This window comes from Apis mellifera, linkage group LG8 (assembly GCF_003254395.2).
Source record: "Apis mellifera strain DH4 linkage group LG8, Amel_HAv3.1, whole genome shotgun sequence".
NCBI lineage: Eukaryota > Metazoa > Arthropoda > Insecta > Hymenoptera > Apidae > Apis > Apis mellifera.
Genome location: NC_037645.1, coordinates 6,275,005 through 6,298,313, shown reverse-complemented (window position 1 = coordinate 6,298,313; position 23,309 = coordinate 6,275,005). Strand labels below are relative to the sequence as shown.

Here is a 23,309-nt window from a genome sequence, read left to right as displayed (position 1 = left end):
CGATAATCCATTATTGTGGCGAATTCTTCACATTTAGTTAAAAATTATTTCAATAATTCTACTTATAATTTAATCCATGAAAAATTTTATTATTTTATATTTAATAAAATAAAACAAACTTTCCATTATTACTTTAATAAATCTTGTCATATTATTATTAAATGTTGAAGAATGACCTTAAACTTTTTCTAGTACCCAATGATCTTCGATTTCTGTAAAAATTCATCAAATTTTCAATTCCTTCCTTTTTCTTTTCAATCTTCATTTTTTCTTATACGGTTTCGTAAGAAACGTGTCAATATTGACGCACTGGCATCCTGTAAGACGAGACCGATTTCCTGGTCGAGGCGACACTGATCTGCAAACGGGTCGTGGTATTCGACTCGCGAGCCACGAACCGTGAAAACGGTCTGATAATCACAACTAAAATACGTTGATTTATCATAATGTGGGATACCTGGTTATATTTGGTGATAAATCGTCAGAGACATCAGGTTTGAAAAAAAGAAGAAAAGAGAAGGGGAAAAAGGGAAAATAAAAGAAGAAAAGAAGAAAAATAATTATCAGTTATGGTTGCACGATAAGGAAAGGAGCACGATATACTATTCAGATAAAAAATCTGTTTTGAAACCGGTCGAAACAATATTTTTTTTTTTTTTTTTTTTTTCCTTCATTCGCGTCACGCTTGCGGATCGCGGTTATCTTAATGGAAATTGTCGGTTTGGCTCGTTTATCGATCGATTTTACGCGGAAGTTAACCGATAACAGTTTTCACGAATATCGGTGAATTGAAAACGATTGTGATTGAAGATTTTTTTAAAACTATTAAAACCTAAGGTGATCAGTATTAAATAAATTTTTTTTTTTTATACGAAGTGAGAAAAATTATAAAGCTTATTGGGATTATTAACGAGGAATAGAGGTAAAACTTAATTGAAAAAAAATTGAAGGTAAGACTTCATTTTTTTTTTTTTAATTTAACTATCGATAGTTTGATTTTTATTTTGATTTAAAATTTAAGATTTTAAAAATTAAAAGGAACTCTTGAGATTATTAGGAATAATCGATCGATTATTAGAAATTAATTAAAATCGAATTAATTTTGTTTTTTTTTTTTAATTCATCGATTATTATTTCATTTATTTTGAAAGATTATCGAGATTTCAGATTACGTAATAGACGTAATGGTTTTTAGTATCAGTAGAACTGATATTTGTGTAAAAGATTATGTTTGATTATTTTAAGAATAACATTAGTGATTCTTGTTTTGCCTTAGTAAGATAGTAAGATAATTTTAATAAACTTAACGATAACGGTGATAATTGTATCGGGAGCTTGCAAATTAAAGTACCGTTAATTATGAATCGGCTGTAAAACGGTTAGTTGGAAAAGTTGCCAAGTGAAACTAATTATCTCATTCTTCTCAAGTAGGGTTAATTGTTATTGTTAATGATCCATACACATATGATAAACGTTCATACTAATACAATTTATATGTTTCATTTATATTTATATATCTCGTAAAAAAAAAAAAAATTTTAAAATATTCCAAATTGGAATATAATAAATTATAATTTAATTTGAATGACCAATCACGTGTATTAATATTAGAGATTCATTCGTCACTCTTGATAAATTAATTAATATTTTAATATTTATTTTTGTTTTCCATTATAAAATTTGAGTTCCATTTTAAAAAATGAGTGAAAAAAAAAATATAAAAATTGGAAGAATATTTTTATACTCGGATGAACTGTGACCTATTTTTGTTTTGTTAAAATTAAAAGATATGCAAATATTCTGTATTGTAAATGATGTCGTCAAACCAAATTTCATTGTCGTCGCGATTTTTCACGCAGAATCCTGTGTTGAACTGAGTCTGTTTGTTCTTCAATTAGCAACCGACTGGGATTTTTTAGTTCCAGAGCACCTCGGCAGGCTACCTCATTTGCACGGCCTACTTCCTTCCTTATGCCTTTCGCTTCTTTCTTCGTCTATCGAAAGGGTGACTATTAAGATATTGCCGATTTGAAATTTGAAGGATTGAAGATCGATCAATCAATTTTAATATGACAATTATTTACTTATTAATCTCATAATACCTCATAATATTGAAATATTGTGTTTGCAAAAGATAGAAAAGAGAAATGTGCAATTTTACATTTTATTCGAAATCTCGTAAAATTTTGACATTATATCAACTAATGAATTATTTCATTGTAATTCGAAATAATATATATCTCATTCTATTTCAATCTTCCAAATCTAATGCACAGTTTTTTTTTTCTTTAAAATAAATATAAATTATTTAACGTTTCTTTTTCCATTGATAAACGTACAAGGTATATTTATCAATCCATTTTTCTAATAAGTCAAAATTAAACATCCGAATATCCAGAAGGTATGGACATACGCAGCATTCGTGCGTTCCTTTCGCTCGTCGTGTAAGTACACAACGTTCTATGGTCTTATATATGCATCCACAAGTACGTGATTTGTTTACCGATTAACTATTCTTCTCTCGGTTTCTTTTTTTTTCTTTTTTTTTTTTTTTTCTCCTCTATACACTTCGAACTTTGTCACGTGAATATCGTGACGACAGAGGAACAGAAAGAAATTCTCGATGGGCCACGAATCACTGAACCCTACCATGACTTTCTCCGCGAATATTTCTTTGGATTTTTCTTTCTCTCTCCCTCAAATTTTGAAGCTTAGCTTTTTTTTTGCGATTTTTCGTTAGAATTAAAAATTAAGTTACTTGGAAATCTCTATTTTGATTCTTTATAAATCTTGTTGAATATTGTTTAATTTTTCTTTTTTTTTTTTTTGATTGCTATTATCGTTTAGGAAATGAAAGATTCGTTTAGATTTATTGTTTTAATTTCATTGTGGATTCATTGAATAATATTAATAATTAATGTTTATAATTTTTATTTTTATGCAATATTATCAATCTTTTATCGTTATTCGTTTTATCATGTTATCGTGTTAAATACTTTATTTTTATACTTGTTTCCAGATTGAGAATTCATTAATAAAAATAAAAATAACAATGTTTTTTATGAAGTTATATCAATTCTTACTTTTTTCTCGTACAAGTATTTATCTTGTTTAAACTGTATCTTGTCGTAACAATTTTTTTAGATTAGAATCATCAAAAAATATTTTGTAAATTGTGTAAAAGCCTAATACATTATTCAATAAAAATTGTTACTAAAAATTTTAAAAATCTGATTGTTTAAAAAAACAGATCTGATTGTTTAAAAAAAAGAAATATATCAGTTGAATCTAAATCATATAGAGATAAAAACGATATAAAAAAAAAGTATAATTATACATACACAATATATAATAACAAATAAACGTATAAATATGCATATATAAGTGATACATATAAATATAGTTACAGTATAATCATATGTCCATAAAGATATAAAAAACTTGAGAAGATAGACAAACGAGATTGATAACAACAGATTTATCAATCGATGCGACAATCGCGTCGAATGTTTTCTTCTATTAAAAAAAAAATTAAAACAAAAAGTAACGAAAACGAGCATAAAAATATAGCAAGAATAATAGACTACTTAATCGTAACGAGAAAAAATCAAGAAATAACACACGATAATTTTTTTATCACACGGATTGAACGCCTTTCCTCGTCATTGAAATTAAGAAGAAGAAGTAAGAAAGAAAATTGATTCGTGTTATGAGCAACGACATCGTCTCATCCAACTGTATACTCGGGCACACGTTCACCTGTGCACGCTGGTATACAACGCAAGAGTATGATGTCACCGATACGAGCTTGGTATTTGGTACAGGGGAACGCGTGATTCGCATGAAAAGCTCATTGTAGACGAAGCGGTGGACTCGCCGAACGGACGATTTGGTCAGTCGGTTCTTCGCCATATCCGGTCATCGCCGCTGGCACACGCGCGTCGTCCAGAACCGGAAGTCACGAAGACCCGGGGGATCCTCCGCTCGCGATCGAACACTTCCAACCCATCGAATGCTTTCTATAGTTGTGAACACATTTTCATCATCCTTTTTAAAGGCATCCGCTCCCGCTTTTCGGACCAACTTCCGGTTGGTTACGCGAGTTCGTTGCAATTTCTATCGCAATTCTTGGATGGAAGGGCATTGTTCGTTCGTAGAGGTATAATATGTTTAATTTAATAGTAAGTAAATATTGCTTTTGATGCTCAAGGATTTTTTAATTGTTTGAAAATTATTAGCATTTAACGGTAATTATTAATGTTTCAATGTTGTTTGCCAACTATTTTTCTATTATAATTTCAATTGTAAGTTTTAAAATAGGAAGAATATTCTTATATGGAGATGCAAGAAATTTAGATTTTGATAAAGAGATTTTGAAAAATTGCTTTTATCGTTGCGTTTTTAGTTTTAGTTTATTATTTATTATCTATTACCAATTATCAATAACGTTTTTTTTTTCAGATCTCCAATATTTACTAACAATCTCAATATCTCAATATCTTAATTTTATTATTCAATCAGAAATAAATATAAAATAAGAGATCTAATAACAATTATTAGTTAATTTTATTCGAAGATAAATATATATATATAGTATAACATAAATGTTTGACAAAACATATAATTTTGAATAAATTATTACATTAAAAGTATTATTGTGTATCCTTTTCAGTTAACTCGTTCCCTCGTTTTTCGATCTGAATATATTTTTACAATATGTATAATATGATAATAACTTGTATACGGGATGCAAATAAAAATTATAAAATTTAAGTCTAAAATTTAATCTTTCTAATATAAATAATATACACCTATAACATAAAGTTTTATAATAAAGAGACATGAGAGTTTTATAAGTTAAAATAATGAAATTTTTAAAGAAATCTTTCGAGACTATATAATAAACGTGATAATAGCACGAAATATATCATAAAAGGTCGAAATTCTTTGCCTCTTTGCCCCAAGATTTGCTTCTGCATCACATTTTGGTTTCCTTTCTAAACCAGGACTCATCGAACGAAGAAAGAACAAACAATTGATGCAAAAAATTCGCAGCTGTGCCTGTTGAAAAGATCTTCGTTAACGCCTGCTCGACCGGAAGGTGGTAACTCGTTAATAGAACGATCGGGAAGAACAGGAGACGGAGAGAAGGAATACACGAATCGTAGAATCGGTTCCCGACCAATGGAGTAAGAAGTACAGGGAAACTTCATCCCCTCTCGAACGTTAGATCATTCGACGTCGTCTTCGAAGTCACGACGCCCACGCTATCAGTTATTTGGCGTGCCTCCAGTCTCATGCAGGTGTCTCTTTTGAATCACGCGTCGATTTACTGTACAGTAGGAACTCCATTTATCTAAACTTGTTTTGGGAACCAATCAATTCGTATAAAATGGTGTATTCACGTAATAGTCCATTGATACTATCCGCTATGATTTTTAATCCAAGTAAGAGGAATTCATTTAAATAAATTCAATCGATAGTTCGTTTAATCGATTATTAATTAAAATTTTATTTCAGCAATTTTATTTACAATTGTACCACCATGCCACCTTTAAAATCTTCTTGGAGGATTGATTTATGGGGAATATTAAACTTCAATGAAAAATGTTTTAATTTGTTTGAAAATTATTTCTTTTACTTTGTTAAGGTGAGATTTTTTGATAAGTTTTGATTTTTTTCTTTTTTTAATTTCATTTTGATATTTGACTTTTTTTTAGAAGAGATTTATAGATTGTAGTAAAAATTTGAGAAGATGTAATGTGAATAATTTTGGTAAGTTTTGATTTCTTACTTTATATTTGATTTTTTAAATTATTTAAAAGGAACGATTACGATTTGTCAACATTATGATAAAAAATTGAAGAAAGTACTCTATATTTAAGAGTATTAGTTTTTTAATTGAATTATTTAAAATAGTTAATCATCATTAACAGTAATATATTTAAATACAATTAAAAATAATTTACTAATAATTTAATGTAATAGAAAATAATTATTCATTTAATATTTTTTATAATTTTATATATATATATTTTTAAAATATGATAAAAGTATATTAAAATTGATTGTAATTTACTGAAATGTTAACAAAATTTCTAAAGAAAGAAGAGATTGCATTCTGATTAAATTCCTTAATTGTTAAAGTGTATTGTGATTGAGTGTTTCATTTATATTAATTATTTTTTATAAGAAGAACATTATCACGATTCTAACTGGGCGCCTCGAAGGCAAGATGTCGGCATAGCTGATGCGATTTTAAAATTCGGCTGTGTCACATCCAGCCAACCGAACGCTCAGACACCAACGCAATCTTCAACTGTCAAAAAAAATCAGTGAATCTTTACATTTCTAATTTCATGAATAATCATTTAACGAATTTCACAGGACAAAATTCATAGAAAAAACATTTAAAAGTATATAAAAAAATTATTAAAAATTTAATCATACATACCTAAAAAAGTTGTGATCAAATTTATTTAATCATTTTGGAGAATTAAATAAAAATATAACACATTCTATTGGTCTATTAATTAAATTTTTTTTTAGAATTAAATAGGTAAAAAAAGCTCAGATTTATTTATTAAATCCACTAGATATTATAGTGAATTGATTTAACAATATAAATTTTGATAAATTTGCAGCGAAGTCATATGCGATCCACGTAGATTGTTTTTGACCGAACTTCTACCGGATGCGATGCTGTCTTCAATGGAAAGCGTTGTAACGTGCTACGCAAGCTAATTAATGCATTAGAAGGACTATTCTTTCAACGAACTTTTCGAACCTGAAACCTTTAATAAATGAAAGGATATTTAAAAAAAAAAAATAAAAAAAAAAGGAAATGCAGCTTAAGATTGTTTCTTCATCAGCATAAGGTTATAAAGCATATTATAAATTATTTTAAATTCATTTCGTTTTACTTGAAATGAAAATAATTTTATCATAATATATTTATAAATTTTTAGGAGTTTCCACTAATTGAAACCAATAATTGAAAATTTGAAATTAATTAAAAACAGCACTGAAGTGAAATATTTAAAATAAATATTTTTTTTATTAAAAAAAATGTAATTATAATAAAAGTTATAATTATTAATTAATTTTATATATGCAAATATAAAATATATAAAAATTAAACAAAGATATAATTTATAATTATATTTATAATTATATATAATTTATAATTATTATAATAGTTGCAAGAATATATAGGATTTAATATAGAAATTCAATTATATTTTACTAAAATTGATCAATAATTGTTTATCATTATAAAATAACAATTAATAATTATATTTACTATTTTCTTATTTAATTATTGTTTATATCTATATTATAAATATATATTTATATATACTACACCGTTCGTGAGATAAAATTAAATTAATAAATATTCATGAATTCTGTCAAGATGACGGATCGTTCACAAAACATTCACAAAATAGAATTAATTTCATAGAATAAATTTAATTATTTTAGTTCACATCAAATGTATTTTTCTCAATCTATTTATTTTTCCGTCAGATGTCAGAATATGCGAAATGAACATGCTATGTAAGAATGCACGAATACAGGTTAGGTTATAAAAGATATAAAGGGATGTATCTTTCAATCGTAGCTATATCAAAGCAATAATATGTGAAAATTATAAGTAATTTTAAATTTCGTTACGTAATATGTAGTTGAAATAATTAGATCAAATATTAGTAGATCACTAATAAAAATAGATCTTTTAATGACTGACATTTCAATTAAAGAGGTTATGTTATCAAACTGGCCGTCAATACGATTCCGTCTTTTAACTTTATGACCCGTGCTATGATTCTTTCATCATAATGAATAATTCGAATAACAAAGAAACGATAAATCTACTTGATCTGTTGTCAGACACTGATTCTGATGTGTCAGATTTGGACCTCACACCCAAGAAGAAAAAAATAAAACGGTAAAAGAAAAAGAGCGCATTTTTAAAATTATTATTTAAAATTTTAATTAAGTTTAAATTTTAAAGTATCTAAATAATTTAGAGTATTTAAATTATTTAAAAAATTTATATTATGTTATAGAAAACATAGACTAAGTGGCACAGTTAAAATGAAACAGACCGATTCTTGTGGATGTAGTAAGTCTGATGTGAGAATCATATCATTATGGATGGCAGGTGTTTTAATTACCTTTTGGTTGATAGCACTATCTTGGTTAGCTGTTATTTTATATGGAGAAATTAAAAAAATGGATATATCTATAAAATCAGGTAAATATTTATTATTATTTATATATTTATAATTGTACAATTATATAATATTTATATCATGTTGTTAAAATGATATTAATATAAAATGTAATTGATGTCAAAATTGCTTTATGCCGCTTTTATTCTGGAACTAATTCTAAAACGAATTTGAATTTGCAATTGTATAATAATATTAGTAAATATGATTTATTTCATACATCTATGAATTTTGTTATATTCATTTTTACTCATTTTAGTAATTTGCATATCAATGATTATCTGTTTCTTAATCTTAATAATTATTTTAAATTTTAATTTAATTTAAGATTTTAATTTATAATTTTATATTATTACAATTGTGCCAATAAAATATTTATTAGATATATGTCAAAATTATGTATATAATGTAACGTGATTAATTCAAAATATTAATTCAAAATATATAGGTAAATATAAAGAATATTATACTTATAATCTTAAATATGAATATCTATTTTCATTCTTTTAACAATTTTGTAAATTGTTATTAGATTATTATATAATTATAAATTAATGTGAATTCATAACAAAACAATAAATATGAAAACTGTAAGATATAAATAATAATATTTTTATATTTTTATTCCATTTTATTTATTTTTAATGAAATTATTCTTTAATTGAAAATTATCATTATTTAATATATACTTTAACATATTTTTTGATTCAATTTAATGAATCAATTAATCCAAGATTTGTCAATATCTATCTATATTGATTAGCATCATTGTTATTATTATCGTTTTTTTTCTTTCTGGTTACAGTCTTCATTTTATTTTTCTTTAAAATTTAAAAAAAAATTTAAATAATAGACATGAAATTCAATATTTTATATTAACGATAACAATATATCGATATCTCGTGAATCTGAACGATTATTGTTGCATTATCGTTTGCAACATTTCTATTCATTATATCACAAAAATGTGCGCATTTTTTTTTATTTTTTTTTTCTTTTCTGTTTTTTTTTTTTTCACTTCCGCTTCCGTGTCAATTCGAAATTCCCTATGTACTGTTGAATTATTATCGTAGGAACCCCTAGTAGACTATACACGATCGTGTACCAACCCTCAGTCAGTCGATATTTTGCGCACAGAGCGGGTGGTACGCGATGGCAGCAGAGGCGTTGTCTATGCTCTTTGCTTCGTATTATATTGTTTGTTTTCTCTGATAATTCCGTTTGATAAATAATATTTGTTATTTACTTAATTCACAATTCATCTTATCGGTACATTAAGTTACGAATCGTGTGAGTTGAACAATTTGTCATTTTTCTATTGTGCAATTTGTAATTCGGAAATCGATCAGAATCTATAATTTATACGAGACATAGGTCAAGTTCCGCATGTACAAGTGTTCGTGATCTTTGCCGTTTAAAACATTCAATGGTCGACAGGTGTGCATAGTTTTATTCCTCTTCTATTGATTCCCAATTATTCAACGAGCACATAGAAGTGTCTCTAATAGAGTGACGTACAAAAAAAGTCGTGTGTCAATCCCTTAGGGGCGTATATATAAGAGGGTTAATTTGCTTAAGTAGCCTCACGATTCTAACAGATCACAGCGTATATGATAAATGTGTAGGATAATGAACGGTAATATTAATTATAATTTTATTAATTATACTTTTAAATTATTTCATTTCGTCCAATTTTAACTTATTTAGAAATATAAAATGATGCAATTAACGATTATTTCTCTGTACTATCATTTCTTTGTAAAAACATAAAAGTGTACTTATAATAATTTGACTATATCTTTCATGAAGATAAATAAAACAGTTTGTTAATTGGTTCGAATAATACATACAACGTAACTTTGTTTCCCTAAAATTCGATTCAATTATAAAAAAGATAAAAGAATTTAATATTTTTTATGATTATTTGCAAAAAAAGTTTGTATAATTATAGAAATAAGTCAATATATTGTTTTCAATGTTGAAATTTTACTTTAAAATTTAGAAAAAAATATAAATTTAAATTCAAAGAGATTTCAAATATTTATAAATTTATATTATATAAATTGTAATAATAAATGTAATTTCAACTCGATAAACTTTCGAAATTTAATGCTTTACAAATTATTGCGTCATTCAAAATAAAATTGTCTACGCTTTTGTACTAATTGAATTTTGTATTAATGGCCATGAAATTTAAAAGTGCAAATAGACTGTTGAATTATTAACAAACGTTAATCGTGCCAATAAAATTAACGATGAATTAATAATAATAGCACGACAATCATTTAGAACTATTTAGAATAATAAATTACGGTATACGAAATTGCTATTTTATTTTTTTAAATTTTTATGGAGATTCTTTTCAACAAAGTAATGAATCATTTGATACTGTCCTGGAATTGATAAGATATAAACGTTAAAAATAAACAGAAATTTGCAGGTTCTTGGAAATCGATTCTTGGAACGAATTTATAACGTTGTTTATATATAGGTGTTATAATAGAATATATAAAAAATTATTTATTGTATTATATCAATTGCACGAATTATTTTTTTATTAGATGTTCCTAAAAATAGCTTTCTAAAGAAGATGTCTTGTTCAAAACAATTAATAACAAATTAAAAAAGATTAAAAAGAAGATATGAAAGATTACCATGAAAAATCTTCTTACTTAATTAATACTTAAATTAATTTTCATTTTCAATCTTCGATCGATAATTCTTATTGTAAATTTCTATTATAAATATGATATCATAACATTTATGAAAAATTGCGCAATATTACAAAAAGTTGAATTCTTTTTTGACGAACAAAGAAAAAAGATTGCGAATAAAACAAAAAGCAATAATATTCGATTCGATTTAATTTCCCATTTGTATTTCAATGTAATGTTTTCGTGAAATTGTAATTTGAAACGGAAATGATTATTGGATCACAGTGTTGATCGTTGCTAATCACGAGTACCATAATGACGATGTTTTTGTCATTCATTGCATGTTACAAAGAGGTCGTATATATGCTCGACCTTCGTGAAACTAGAAATTTATAGAGCCATTCTACGAAATTGCAAGTACATCAGCTATTTTGATTTTCGATCATTTCTAAATAGTTATTCCATTTTTTAAAATTCTTCTTTTTGAATTTAATTTTTTTTTCTTAAAAAAGAATCGTCGATATAATTTTGTTGAAATTATAAAATATCATGAGATTATTTATACATGAAGATTTATTCAAATAGTTTCATCGAAGTTTTATTTTATTTTTCTTTATTGAATTTTTTTTTATTGAAATTTATTCCCATAAATGTTTTTATGAATTGAGATTTTAAAACTCTTTTTATGGAATTTTTTCATTCTCATCCTAAAGATTTTTTCTTATAATCAAGTATATCAAAGTTTTATTTTTTATATCTTTTTTTCTATCTAATCTATTGTTTCAAGATTTTATTTTTAATATGTTTATATTTTTTAATTTTTTTAATTTTTTTATTTATTATTATATTTTATATTCTTTTATTTTTAATTTTATATTAATGAATATTTCTTGCAACGAAAAAAAGAATTACTACGATATTAATAACATTTTTTCCAGTCTGATGAAAAAAGAATATAAAAAAAAAAAAAAATTAAAAAAGAATTAATAATATTTATAAATAGATTGCTGTATTGACAAAATTAATAAAATTATAAAAAATACTTAAAAATATAATAAATATATAATTAATGTTTAAATGACATGATATTATAGAAAGTTGAAAATACTTTTATCGAATATTTATTACTCTCTAATCTTCATTTCGGAAGTCAATTTCTGGACAAAAATATTCTAAATATAGCATGCATATATTTCGTTCATTTATTTTATCATCCAACTTATAGATAAATATTTTTTAGTGAAAGAATTTTGTTTTAATAATGTTATTTTAATGTTCATTAAAACATTTTATCTTGATAAAAATTAATTAATTCTTTAAGTCGATTCAAAAGTGATAATTATTGTTAATACTTTGTTAACAGATATAAAGTGAAAATATTTTTACAATTCCTCTCTTGAGAAAAATTGAAATATTTATCTTCCAATTTTTCATTCTGTTCTAAGTACTAATCGATGCGATAAATATTATTAAATATTTAATTAATTTTAATGAATCACTGATTTTCTATGTAAACAGAAACATTAATTAAAAGATACGTTTTTTTTTATTAATTGCATGAAACGTTTCTCTTTTCAATTATCAAAAAGATCATTTGATTTTGAAACGTTGTACATAAATTTTAAATTTATATTTTTTATAAATTTTTTAATTTGCTTATTACTGCACCATTGAATGTTTATTTTTTTTTTTAAACAAAATTAATTATTCCATGATTTGAAATTTCTTGTAATTATATCTATTAGAGTTTTATTTATCATTCTTTCATTGTTCTTCCTTATTTAACCATATAATTTAAATATTTAAATATCTATATATGTTTCATGCAATATTATATACTCTGCAATAAAATAAGCAGAATAAAATAATAATATTTTTTTACTTTTATATATTTTTATATAATGAAATACTTACTACTATGTATTAACTTCTTAAATTTATAATTAACTTATTCTTATTATAACTTTTAATCATAATTAAAATATTATTAAATAATAATCGTTTTTGAACGATTGAAAATAATAATAACATTACAAAAACACAATGAAAATCAAAATAGATGAGATTCAACGATTGAAAACTGTTCATTAGAAATTTTTTTTTTTTTTTATTAAATCAGAATTTCAAACACTCGATTAGTGACCGAAATTATACACATAAATTATTAATCACAGAGAATTGATCATAACACATATGTTCCACGTATCGAATTAGAAGAGCAGACAAAAAGAAAAGAGATAACTCTTTCTCTTCCGTAACAATAAAATATGTATAATACCCAGTGACAAACACATATCCGCCGCATTGTTCTTCTCAGATATATGATCACGCGTGCTCAATTTGCTCTTGTGTGAACGTACACTCGTACAAATATATAGTTGGTGAACGATGTTTATTCGTATGGACGGTGTACTCGCACGGGTGTTACCTGCAAACGTTGTCAGGTAAGGCGGGCAGAGGATGATAAGAGGTCCGCCAGTACGAAACGTTTTGCGGCGAAGTTCGCTTCGTAACGCATTTCTTCTCTTTCCATCGCGCACTCCCTTCGTATTTCTCTTCTTCTCCGTGGCTGTGATCAATCGCGAGTTTCGTAATTCCATTATTACGACGTAATAAGTTCGACGATTTATAGTGTTAAAGTTTATCAGTTACGTCATTCTTCGATCGAAGAGAAGATATCGATCAGGGATCGATCGGATTGCGAATTGTAAATTGTAAATTTTTTCCGCCTTTAAAGTTTCGCGAAAGACTTCCGGCAGGCCGGACGTGGGTCGAGGAGTTGGGAGAGGTTGATATATATATATATATATATATATATATATATATGTATATTACAGCGTTGTTAAAGCAATAGTGGCCGCGAGATGAAATTAGTTTGATGAGATGAGAGTAAGACTGTGGATGTTTATGCATCTTTGAAAAATTGTAAATGTGCAAATATGTGTGGAATACGAAATGAAAAAATGCAAAGTATATTATTATAAAAAGTATTTGATAATGAATACTACGTGATACGAAAATATATATGTAAAATTTATAATTTTTAATCACCAAAGAGGATTTTATTTTTTTAAAATAGTATAAATTTACATAAGCATCTCCAGTCTGATCTACGATAAATTGATTATTTTTAAAATGATAGAGTGATCTATAAAAAAGAAAGAAAGAATAACATAAAATTTAAAATTTAGATCAATCAAATCAATCTTATATCACTTTGAATTATAAAATACTTTCATACTTGATTGACTAACACTTAAATTTGTGATGTTAATATCATTTTTCCTGATATTACAGTTGTCAACAATGTGTACTTGCATACGTTTGATTGCTTTGTTCGAGTTCTCTTATCTAAACGAGTCGACTGCCTTGAACAACTTCGACTAATATACGTATATACTTAAATCGCCACGATTATTGTGACCGCTTTATCGTGCTCTGTCCCCATTTCTTTTCATTTTTCCCTTTTCCTTTCTTCTTTTTTTTTTTTTTCTTTTCTTTCTCCTTTCTTGTAGTCCCTTTGGTTTTTCTTAACTAGGTGAGGTTTTGTTTGCCGTCGCCTTCCTCGTGCTTTTGTTCCCCCGATCTCTTTCGCTCAAGAACTCGCTGTTGTATCGTCGGGATCGATCGATCGATGTCGCGATACAAGAGCGTGCAGAGGAAATTTGCCAGATTTTACAAGCTCGATTCACTTTACTTTCTTTCTCGAGCTCGATGATTTTTCGACAAGTGGAAAATATTTTTAAATTAAATTTTTCCAAAAGAGAGAAGAGTTTTTGAAGAATTTATTGGAATATATTCGAATATTGAGAAAAATTTAATAAGAATATCTTATAATTAGAAAATTGAAGGCAAATATAAATCTTTTAGATATTAAACATTTAAATTGTTCGAAATTATTATCTCAAGTTTCTTCACTTTTAAATTTTAAGTATAAGATTTTCAGTTTAATTTTAAAATAAGTTTAAAATAAGTATTCTTAGAAATTTTAAATACCATTGGAAAAGTAACTTCTATATATTTAAGTACATATCTGTACATATTGGTGTACAGATAGACTGAAATATAGTGGAAGGGCAAACAAAGAGTGGGGACACTTCTCTAGTGACCTGGAATGATTCTTTCATTTCGCTCAGACTGCAGAATCCTCTTAAAACTTATGGAATCCTCTCGATTCTAACTTCAACGTGCAAATAATCAATGTAAATAAAATTACTATGTGTATTATTCAATTAATACCATTAGGTCATAGGTGAATACCAAACAATAACAATTTAAGATAGATTTGTGTTACATTATTTGAAACGAATTATTGATACCATTTTCGACATTAATTAATTAAACCTTGATATCTTGATTTCTCCTCTAAAATATCGATTCAAAAAAAAAAAAAAGAAATATTCCTTTAATCCTCTAAATCATATTACGAGCATATTCACTTACAGTGAATAATTACACAACGATGACCATGATCGAACGTCATAACACGAAGATCAACCCAAACTATTACGATATCACGATATAACCCAATGATGACAGATCAATAATTGCCAATTGAAAAATTTCCTACTTTTAAAATTCGAATTATGTAAACTCCGAGTCAAGATATGTAACGATATTAAAGAGAAAAGAATATGTCTTTTGACGTGCAAATGATCAATTGATTTTCAGAGGAAGTAGTCACGCGATATACCGGTATAATAGATATTTTGTTCACGGGGATAGAACGATAGAGTCGGAAAGATGTGATCGAGGGGCCGTGAATCGTAGATCGTCGCGTTCACGCGGGCGGAACAGTGGAAACGCGGCCGAATTTCGGAAATTGAAATGAACTGGTGGTGCGAATGATTATCGACGCGAGTGCATTGTGCAGGGGTTGATAAAGAGTGAGAGTGAGAGAGAAAAAAAGAAAAGAAAAGAAAAGAAAAGAAAAGAAAGAGGAAAAAAGAAAGGGAGTTCCTGTACGCGCGGACAGGCACGCCTGTGAAACGAAACGAAGATAGGCGGCTCGGTGTTGCTTGAGATGGACTCGGTGGCGGTGACAGTGCCGCTTCGTCAACCGACGAAGAAGATGAAGAAACGGAAGGAGCTCGACGCCCTGGCGCCTCCGCACACTGTCTCACGCCGAAGTTCCGGGAAACGTAGCTCTCAAGTACGTATCGATTGACCGTGACCACGAAGAAGTTCTTTTTTTTTTTTTTCCTTTCTTTTTTCTTTCCTTTTTCTTTTTTTTTTTCTTTTTTTTTTTTTCTTTTCGAATAACACACGTAAGAAATTCTTCAGGAAATTTCTATCGCTCCAATGTTATGTAATTGATATATATTTCTTTTGCGAACGGTATTGAAATGAAAAATTTTATGCACGTGTCGTTGCTCGTATATCTCTCAGGGATTTATCATAAATAGAAAAATGGTTGATGGGAATTGATAAAATATTTTGAGGGAATTTAAAATTTTTTAAACACAGAGATATGTATTGTTTCATGTATTATGATGAAATTAACGATACTGGAAAAGTATAATTTAATAAGGTTGTGATATATGAAATGTTGAGCGAGTAGAATTGGATGAAGAAATAGTAAGAGGTTTGTAGAGAATCAAATTAAAATCAAATTAAATTAATCGAGTTAAAATTGGATGGATATAGAGGTAATAATGTATCTAATAAATCTAATTGATAATTTGCTTCATTTTTCTTTCTTGTTAATTTCTCACTCTCTCTCTTTTTTTCTCTCTCAAATTTTCTTTTTTTAACTTTCAGAAATTTATAAAAAAATATTTGTTATAACATGATTCTAATAGATACAAAATTACGCAAACGTTATTTTCAATATCTTATTTAGACAATATTTATTGGCTCAAAAAATATTTCTCTTCTTATCTCTCTTCTTAACACGTTAAACATCATAAAACCATGGAAATCTTTACTTTACTACTTCATTTTTTAATTTTATATTTTTACTGATAATAGTATCATTTCAGCATATTACATATTTAACGTAAATTATCACATAGAAAATTTATTTCTCGTAAATGCTATAACTACAAGATCCAACAGATCAATAAATCGATGTGATATACAAATGATGTGATATTAAAGCAAATTCACAATATTAACGTCGTTTAACGTGTTAATCCATTGAGAAAATATTTCCACTTCAACTCTAAAAGGCGAAAAAACATTTCATGTATTAGAAACCAATTCTACAATTCTACGCCTCTCGAATAACTTAATCCATTAATAATAAAGAGAAATCGAAAAAATTAAATCGAACGAGAAATACAACCAAAATTCGAGTAATTTTAAAAAATGACGAGGAAAATTTCTTAAGAAACTAAACAGCCAGTGGAAAAGGATTGGAGGGGACAGGTCGGCATTGATCATCCGTAAACTTTTTAGGAGTTACTATCAGATAGCAGCGATGAACGATCGGAATACTGGAATATATCGACTAGAAATGGCCGCAAATGCAGAGGCAGGCGAAGTCGAGCTTGCCCCGGATTTTTTAAAGCTTGTAGTGCCTTTTTGGCTTGTGCCTCTGTATTAGCAACCGCTAGTTTAATTTGGCTGTTCATCGACGTTCGTCAGCAACTCACTGCTCTACGGACCGAACTGGACCAAGGTATATTGCACTTTTAGGAAACGTTGATGGAAGGGACCCTTCTAAAAATCCATTTCACTTCACAATCCTCGGACGGTTGACTGATAGAGAGCGACTGCCGACTTTCATTTTTTTTCAACTCGTTTCTGCTAGTTTCTCCGTCAAAATTCTATGTCATTGCATCACTTTGGAAATGGAATAATACATGAAAAAAATAATTTTGAAATTGCGTAAAGGAAAAGTAATTTTGAGAAAAATGATAAACCGGATGGAAGAGTCGACCGTCCGAGTATTATTTAAATCTAATTTTAAATGCGTGTTAAGTATGGGATATTTTTAATATTTATGTATATATATAGGATATTTATAATATACAGGATGTCCTATTGATCACAGCTCGAAAAAGAATGATTTTATATAAGAGAATGAATCGAAAATACACACTTGGAACGTAACTTCTTTATTCGAAGCTTTGTTTTCGAGTTTAAAAATTTATCGAGCGTATGTGAATTTAATTAATAATTATGAATGAATATTTTAAAAATAAGTCGAAGTAACATTTTTTGTTTGCTTTTTTCATTTTTCGTACGGAAATCAAATTAAAACTATTCGATTAATTTAAATACTCGATATCTTGGAGAATTAGTCAGAAAAAAAAAAGACGAGTCTTTGAAGAAAAAATCGTATCTTATTTTTTATTTATTTTTGCATGTAAAATAATCTTCTGCGAATTAATTATTAATTCGTATTTTATCGAATACTTTACAATTTTTAAAATTTTTAAGGTTTCATATAGAAGAATGGTATTCTAAATATTTATTTTCGATTTCTTCATATTGTAATAGATTAGACATCCTATATATCTTACACGCGGCAAACATTATCAATAATAGATTTATCATGTGAAATATAGACTAGAAATTGACCTCAATTTGTATTGATGGATTGTAGATAACCGGCGAATTAGAAGAATTAAATTTTTATTTTCATTTTGTATTTTATGTAGTGAAAAAAACGTATAGAATTCCATCTGTATGAAATTTAAATATGTCGTATAAAAAAATGTAATATTATTATATCTAAATTAAAATCAAATAAAACCAATTCGAAATATTAAGGTAACCTACGATACCAACGATACCAACTGAGGATTACAATCAATTGTTTAAAAATTGAATAATTTAATTCAAATTTTTTTTAAGTTATCTATGATATTCGATAATATTTAATTAATATTTAATGTATTAGAGTCTTTAAAAGAATCGATAGAAGAGAAAACAAACTTTTAGAGAAAAAAATAAATAATTCTCTTGGATGGAAAAAGATGAATTGAATCAAATTCTTTCCATTTAAGATCAATAATCAGATACAATAATGTTTTTCGATTTTTTTAAATATCTCTTTTTTTTTTTGTTTTTCTCATATCGTGTTTTATTTACATGTTCCATAAATCGATTCATTCGTAATCAAGTTCCAGAATAAAAACGCGCCTTGTAACTTCTTTCTTCTTCTTCTTCCTCTTCTTCTTTTGTGTTTCTTTTTATCACTTTTAATTTTTTTTTTTTTAGCTGATTACCTTAATTTGTTACTGGTACGTGTTTATAAGATCAGCTTGATAGCACGACGATAGGTAATCTTATAATATGTGATCATGGCTGTAGTAATACGTTTAGTAACGGAGTAAGATTATCAGTTCGATATATTGATAAATATTGGATTATTTGGTGTCATTTATTGGATGGAAATCGTTCAAGCTATTTGTATATGTTCTATAGAGTTTTTGAGGATAATTTCAATGTAATTGAGAAAATTGATTATTGAATATGATATTATATGATACTATTTTTCAATTAAATGAATTATTATAATTCTTGGAATATTTATTGGAATATTTATTGGAATATCTTGGAATATTTTAAATTAATATTAAGTTAGAAGAATACCGGTTATTAAGTTAATATTAAATTGTTGTAATTAGAGTTGAAATATATATGAAAATTTAAATTTAGAATTTTAAATTTTTGTGCTCGAATTTTATCATTAATTTGTGCTTTATGTACAAAAATCAATCAATAATATCTCGAATATTGGATAAAATTGATAATTATTTTAATCCTCAAAAACTTAATCAATTTTATAAAATATTTTATCGTTATCTGTTTATGATGAAATATTCGATAAGATTATACATTATTATGAAATTATTACATATGCTTATGTATGTTTTATTCGAGAACAAAAAAAGAAAAGAAATATCATTTACATTGCAGTTATTGCTGGTAGCGAAGGTGTTCCTGACGCTCTGCAAAAATGTCACTCTCTGTCGAGAGATCTTCAAAACAATCAGACCACTATTTTCACGCATTTATCAGATCTCAAGCTTCAAATCAACAATTTTACGACGCAGGTAAATTTATGGTTTTTTAACAGAAGAGTTATCCATTGTATCAATTCATAAATCTATGAATCAATAATTTCATTAATTTCTTTAATTTAAGTAAAATGAATATTATTTTTTTTATTATATTATCTTTAAGTATTATTCAAGTATTATTCAAGTATTAAGTAATATATCAAATAATATATTCTATTGGAATTAAAAAAAAAAATAAAATTCATTAATGATTTTTTCATTAATATAATTAAATATTTTCATTCTTAATTTCTTTAGAGTAATTATTAATTAAAATAACATTTATATTGATAATTTACACAAAAATTTATAAATTGATTCAAGATTCATTTAAAACTATTATATTGTGTGTTATATATGTTATAAACAGAATTTCATTTTTTAAAATTTGATCTACAGTTAGCAGTCATTCAACGCGATTTGCATCGAGTAGAAGAATGGTTTAAAGCTGATCCAACATTAATCAACGTGCCAACAGATTTAAAAGCCCTTTCTAGTAGTGTGATGTCTTTTGGAAGCCAAATAGAAGATCTGCGTGCCACAGTAAAAACTCTTAAAGAATCTAATGCTAGGGTACAAGATGTTCAAACCACTATGCAACAAAATATTACCAGTATCAAGGTTTATAAACAAATTATTCATCAAATAATATTATAATATATCAAGAGAATAATATTCTAAACATTATTTCTTTTTTTTTTGTATTGTAGAATACGATTACAGATTTGTCAAATATTACACAAAAACCTCAGATACTGACCACAAATGAGACAAAAATAAAGACTGATCAGTTGAACGCGGCAATCGTACATTTATCTGATAATTTGATGAACATAAATGAAACGCTATCGAGATCGGTACAATGGGTGGCGGAGGATCAGAAGAAAGACCATGTAAATTTATTTGAGAATAAATAATAAGTAAAAGTTATGATATACATTCCTTGATGGAATAATGTTTTGCAGGAAACGTTAGTATTACTTCAGGAGACTACACAGAATGTTAGCATGAAAGTGATATCCTTGGAGAGAGAGTGTGTGAAGACTACTATATTAACTACTGTTATGAAACTGAACGATGAAGTATGTATATGTTCCATATAAATAGAAAAAAAATTGTTTAATATTTCTAAAGGTTATATTTATTAATAATTCTTACAAAAGATAATGAAAGATTATCTTCAAACAGAAATTCTCAAATCAAATAATATAATTCTCAAATGTTGATATTTATAGAAGGTTATTACTTAAAAATAATTTAAATATTTTTTATAAATTTTTTTTATGTGATTGCTTTTTAAAATGTTTTTAGAATTCTTTAGAAATTTTAATAGAAATTATTTTTCAAAGATAATTTCATTATTTTTTATAAATTATTATAAGTTCCACTAAAAATTAATTTCTAATTAATTATAAATTTTATAGGTAAATGGAATTCTCACAGCTAATATTGATCTTAGAGAAAAAGTAAAACAGTTAGAGCAATCTTACGATAGTTTAAAAAATTCCACAAACTTGATGCTAGCTGCTATACCGGATATCCAAAGTCAAAGATTAGATATTAAAACAAAAACTTTCGAAGAGTCAATTGGTAACGACGCAACTACGGAAAAAGATCATCGTTTAGGTAAGTCGATTCGTTGAACCATATTGACTCGTTTATTTAATTAAAATTTAAAGATCTATTGTGCAAACAAAATAACAAATATTTGACTTTTTTATTAAACATGTATATGAGAACATTTTTGTATTATTCATGTATTTACATATTTATTGGATATTTGCAAATAAAAAAATTATTTTAGTTTTATTTTTATAGTAAAATAATATATATAGGAATGAATTTATTTTTCAAATTATAATAATTTTAATTTTGTAAATATTTCAAAAAATTTTCACTTAATAATTATTATTTCAATAAGTATTGAATATTAATAAACAAGCGCCAAATTTTTTTTTTCTTATTTTACAGTCCTAGATGAAACATCTATAAAAAAGGCTGCATCAGATAAATCGAAACGTTCAAGAATGAACCCGTAATGTATTTCTAGAAAAATTTATAATGCGAGAATGTATGGGCGAACTTTTACTTTGTAAAATAGCAAAAAAAAATGTACTTTGTTTTTCGGGGAAGAGCGCAAGGAGATATTGTGCGTGTGTATCTTGTAAATATTAAATATATTAAGTATGTTGAGAAATTCCCCGTGTATACACTGATGTTCTACATAAGTATCGCTTCAATTTTTCATTTGCATTTATTTAAGAAAAAGTTTTTTTTCTTAAATAATTACAAATATTTGAAAAAATATGACAACAATTGCAAGGGACATTTGGTATAAAGAGGTAAATTTATGATCTGAATTATGTGATCTTTTTTTTGTCCCTATTTGTGCACAGAATAGTTTGCAAGAATTTTTAAGTGGATTATTCTATTATCAAAAAAATTGAAAAACATTAAAAATTGAACATGATTTAGATGATTTAGAAAAAGCTATTCATAAACAAGCAATAAAATATGTTGAACCGTCTAATATCATCAAGATATTTAAAAGTATATTTCAATTATGATAAATGCCAATTTTTAGAAAATGCTATGGCCTGTATGCGGCTATCTGAATTTATTCAGATATACCATCGAAAAAGTACAAAGAGTGTTTACACTTGTTCTTGCATTAAAAAATATAAATGAACAAATAAAAAAGAAAAAAATTTAGGAAGCGTTTATTCGCACTATTATGTCCACTAACGTAATCGCAATAAATTTTTCTACTCTTCTACTATTTATAGTGAAGCATAGTCTATCAATTTTGCCAAATGTTAGAAAAGTTCAACGATTGCAAAAATTCTACACATTAGTGATCAGTTTTTTTTTTCATTATTCATAGATTATTCATTTTTTTAGTGTAACATAATGTACAGTGTTCAAATATAAAAGTGCGATGGAAATTTGTCCATATTGCACTAAAAATTTCATTAGATAAGCAAAATACATTTTGTAGAATTTTATATTAAAATTAACAGAAAGTATTACAAAATAGCAATGTTATACTTTCATATTTGTTTATTTGTTATACAGAGTAACCATTTTTATCATTTTGAATTTTATCTATAAAAGAAAGTTGCAAAAGATGTTAAAATATTTTTCAAATAAGTAGATGTATTAAGAATATTTCAAGGTCATTTAGAGTTTTTTTAAATGATATACAATATATTTTTTGTGTAAAATAAAATATAATAATATTAGTTGTAAAAAAAGATTATATAGATGAACATGTATGACTTTAAAATGACCTTGATAATTTCATCTTTTAATCTACATATTTAATGTTTTAACGTCTATACTTATTTTGAACGTATTTCTTAATATACGTTCATTTATGTGTAGAAATTTAATGGTTTACTCTGTAA

At 26.3% G+C, this 23,309-nt stretch overlaps 2 protein-coding genes, 1 long non-coding RNA gene and 1 other non-coding gene across 4 annotated transcripts; all 4 read left to right on the top strand.

The window, feature by feature from the left end:
* Positions 1–5,728: 5,728 nt before the first annotated feature.
* On the top strand, positions 5,729–7,037 carry LOC102656787. The gene is made up of 3 exons (XR_003305165.1): positions 5,729–5,775; positions 6,645–6,878; positions 6,969–7,037. It is a non-coding gene; the product is annotated as an uncharacterized LOC102656787 (long non-coding RNA).
* On the top strand, positions 6,203–6,302 carry Mir31a (microRNA 31a). The gene has a single exon (NR_034292.1). It is a non-coding gene; the product is annotated as a microRNA 31a (primary transcript).
* A 475-nt stretch (positions 7,038–7,512) lies between the features above and the next one.
* LOC113218925 lies at positions 7,513–15,816 on the top strand. The gene is made up of 3 exons (XM_026442141.1): positions 7,513–7,948; positions 8,070–8,257; positions 15,334–15,816. The coding sequence occupies exons 1-3, from the start codon at positions 7,839–7,841 to the stop codon at positions 15,411–15,413; spliced, it is 378 nt and encodes a 125-aa protein (XP_026297926.1). The 5' UTR covers positions 7,513–7,838; the 3' UTR covers positions 15,414–15,816.
* On the top strand, positions 13,345–22,587 carry LOC409769. The gene is made up of 9 exons (XM_393262.7): positions 13,345–13,676; positions 15,560–16,040; positions 17,288–17,510; positions 19,760–19,896; positions 20,302–20,523; positions 20,613–20,795; positions 20,868–20,984; positions 21,327–21,528; positions 21,874–22,587. Exons 2-9 carry the CDS (start codon positions 15,912–15,914, stop codon positions 21,939–21,941), a joined length of 1,281 nt encoding a protein of 426 aa, XP_393262.1. The 5' UTR covers positions 13,345–13,676; positions 15,560–15,911; the 3' UTR covers positions 21,942–22,587.
* The last annotated feature ends 722 nt before the right edge of the window (positions 22,588–23,309 follow it).

What these genes read in the sequence shown, in the direction of transcription:
- LOC113218925 (XM_026442141.1), top strand. Translation starts at nt 7,839, where the DNA reads ATGAATAATTCGAATAACAAAGAAACGATAAATCTACTTGATCTGTTG. An exon ending in AAGAAGAAAAAAATAAAACG is followed by an intron (nt 7,949 to 8,069) that starts GTAAAAGAAAAA and finishes ATTATGTTATAG; the next exon opens with AAAACATAGACTAAGTGGCA. An exon ending in GGATATATCTATAAAATCAG is followed by an intron (nt 8,258 to 15,333) that starts GTAAATATTTAT and finishes ATTCACTTACAG; the next exon opens with TGAATAATTACACAACGATG.
- LOC409769 (XM_393262.7), top strand. Translation starts at nt 15,912, where the DNA reads ATGGACTCGGTGGCGGTGACAGTGCCGCTTCGTCAACCGACGAAGAAG. An exon ending in CCGGGAAACGTAGCTCTCAA is followed by an intron (nt 16,041 to 17,287) that starts GTACGTATCGAT and finishes TAAACTTTTTAG; the next exon opens with GAGTTACTATCAGATAGCAG. An exon ending in ACGGACCGAACTGGACCAAG is followed by an intron (nt 17,511 to 19,759) that starts GTATATTGCACT and finishes TTTACATTGCAG; the next exon opens with TTATTGCTGGTAGCGAAGGT.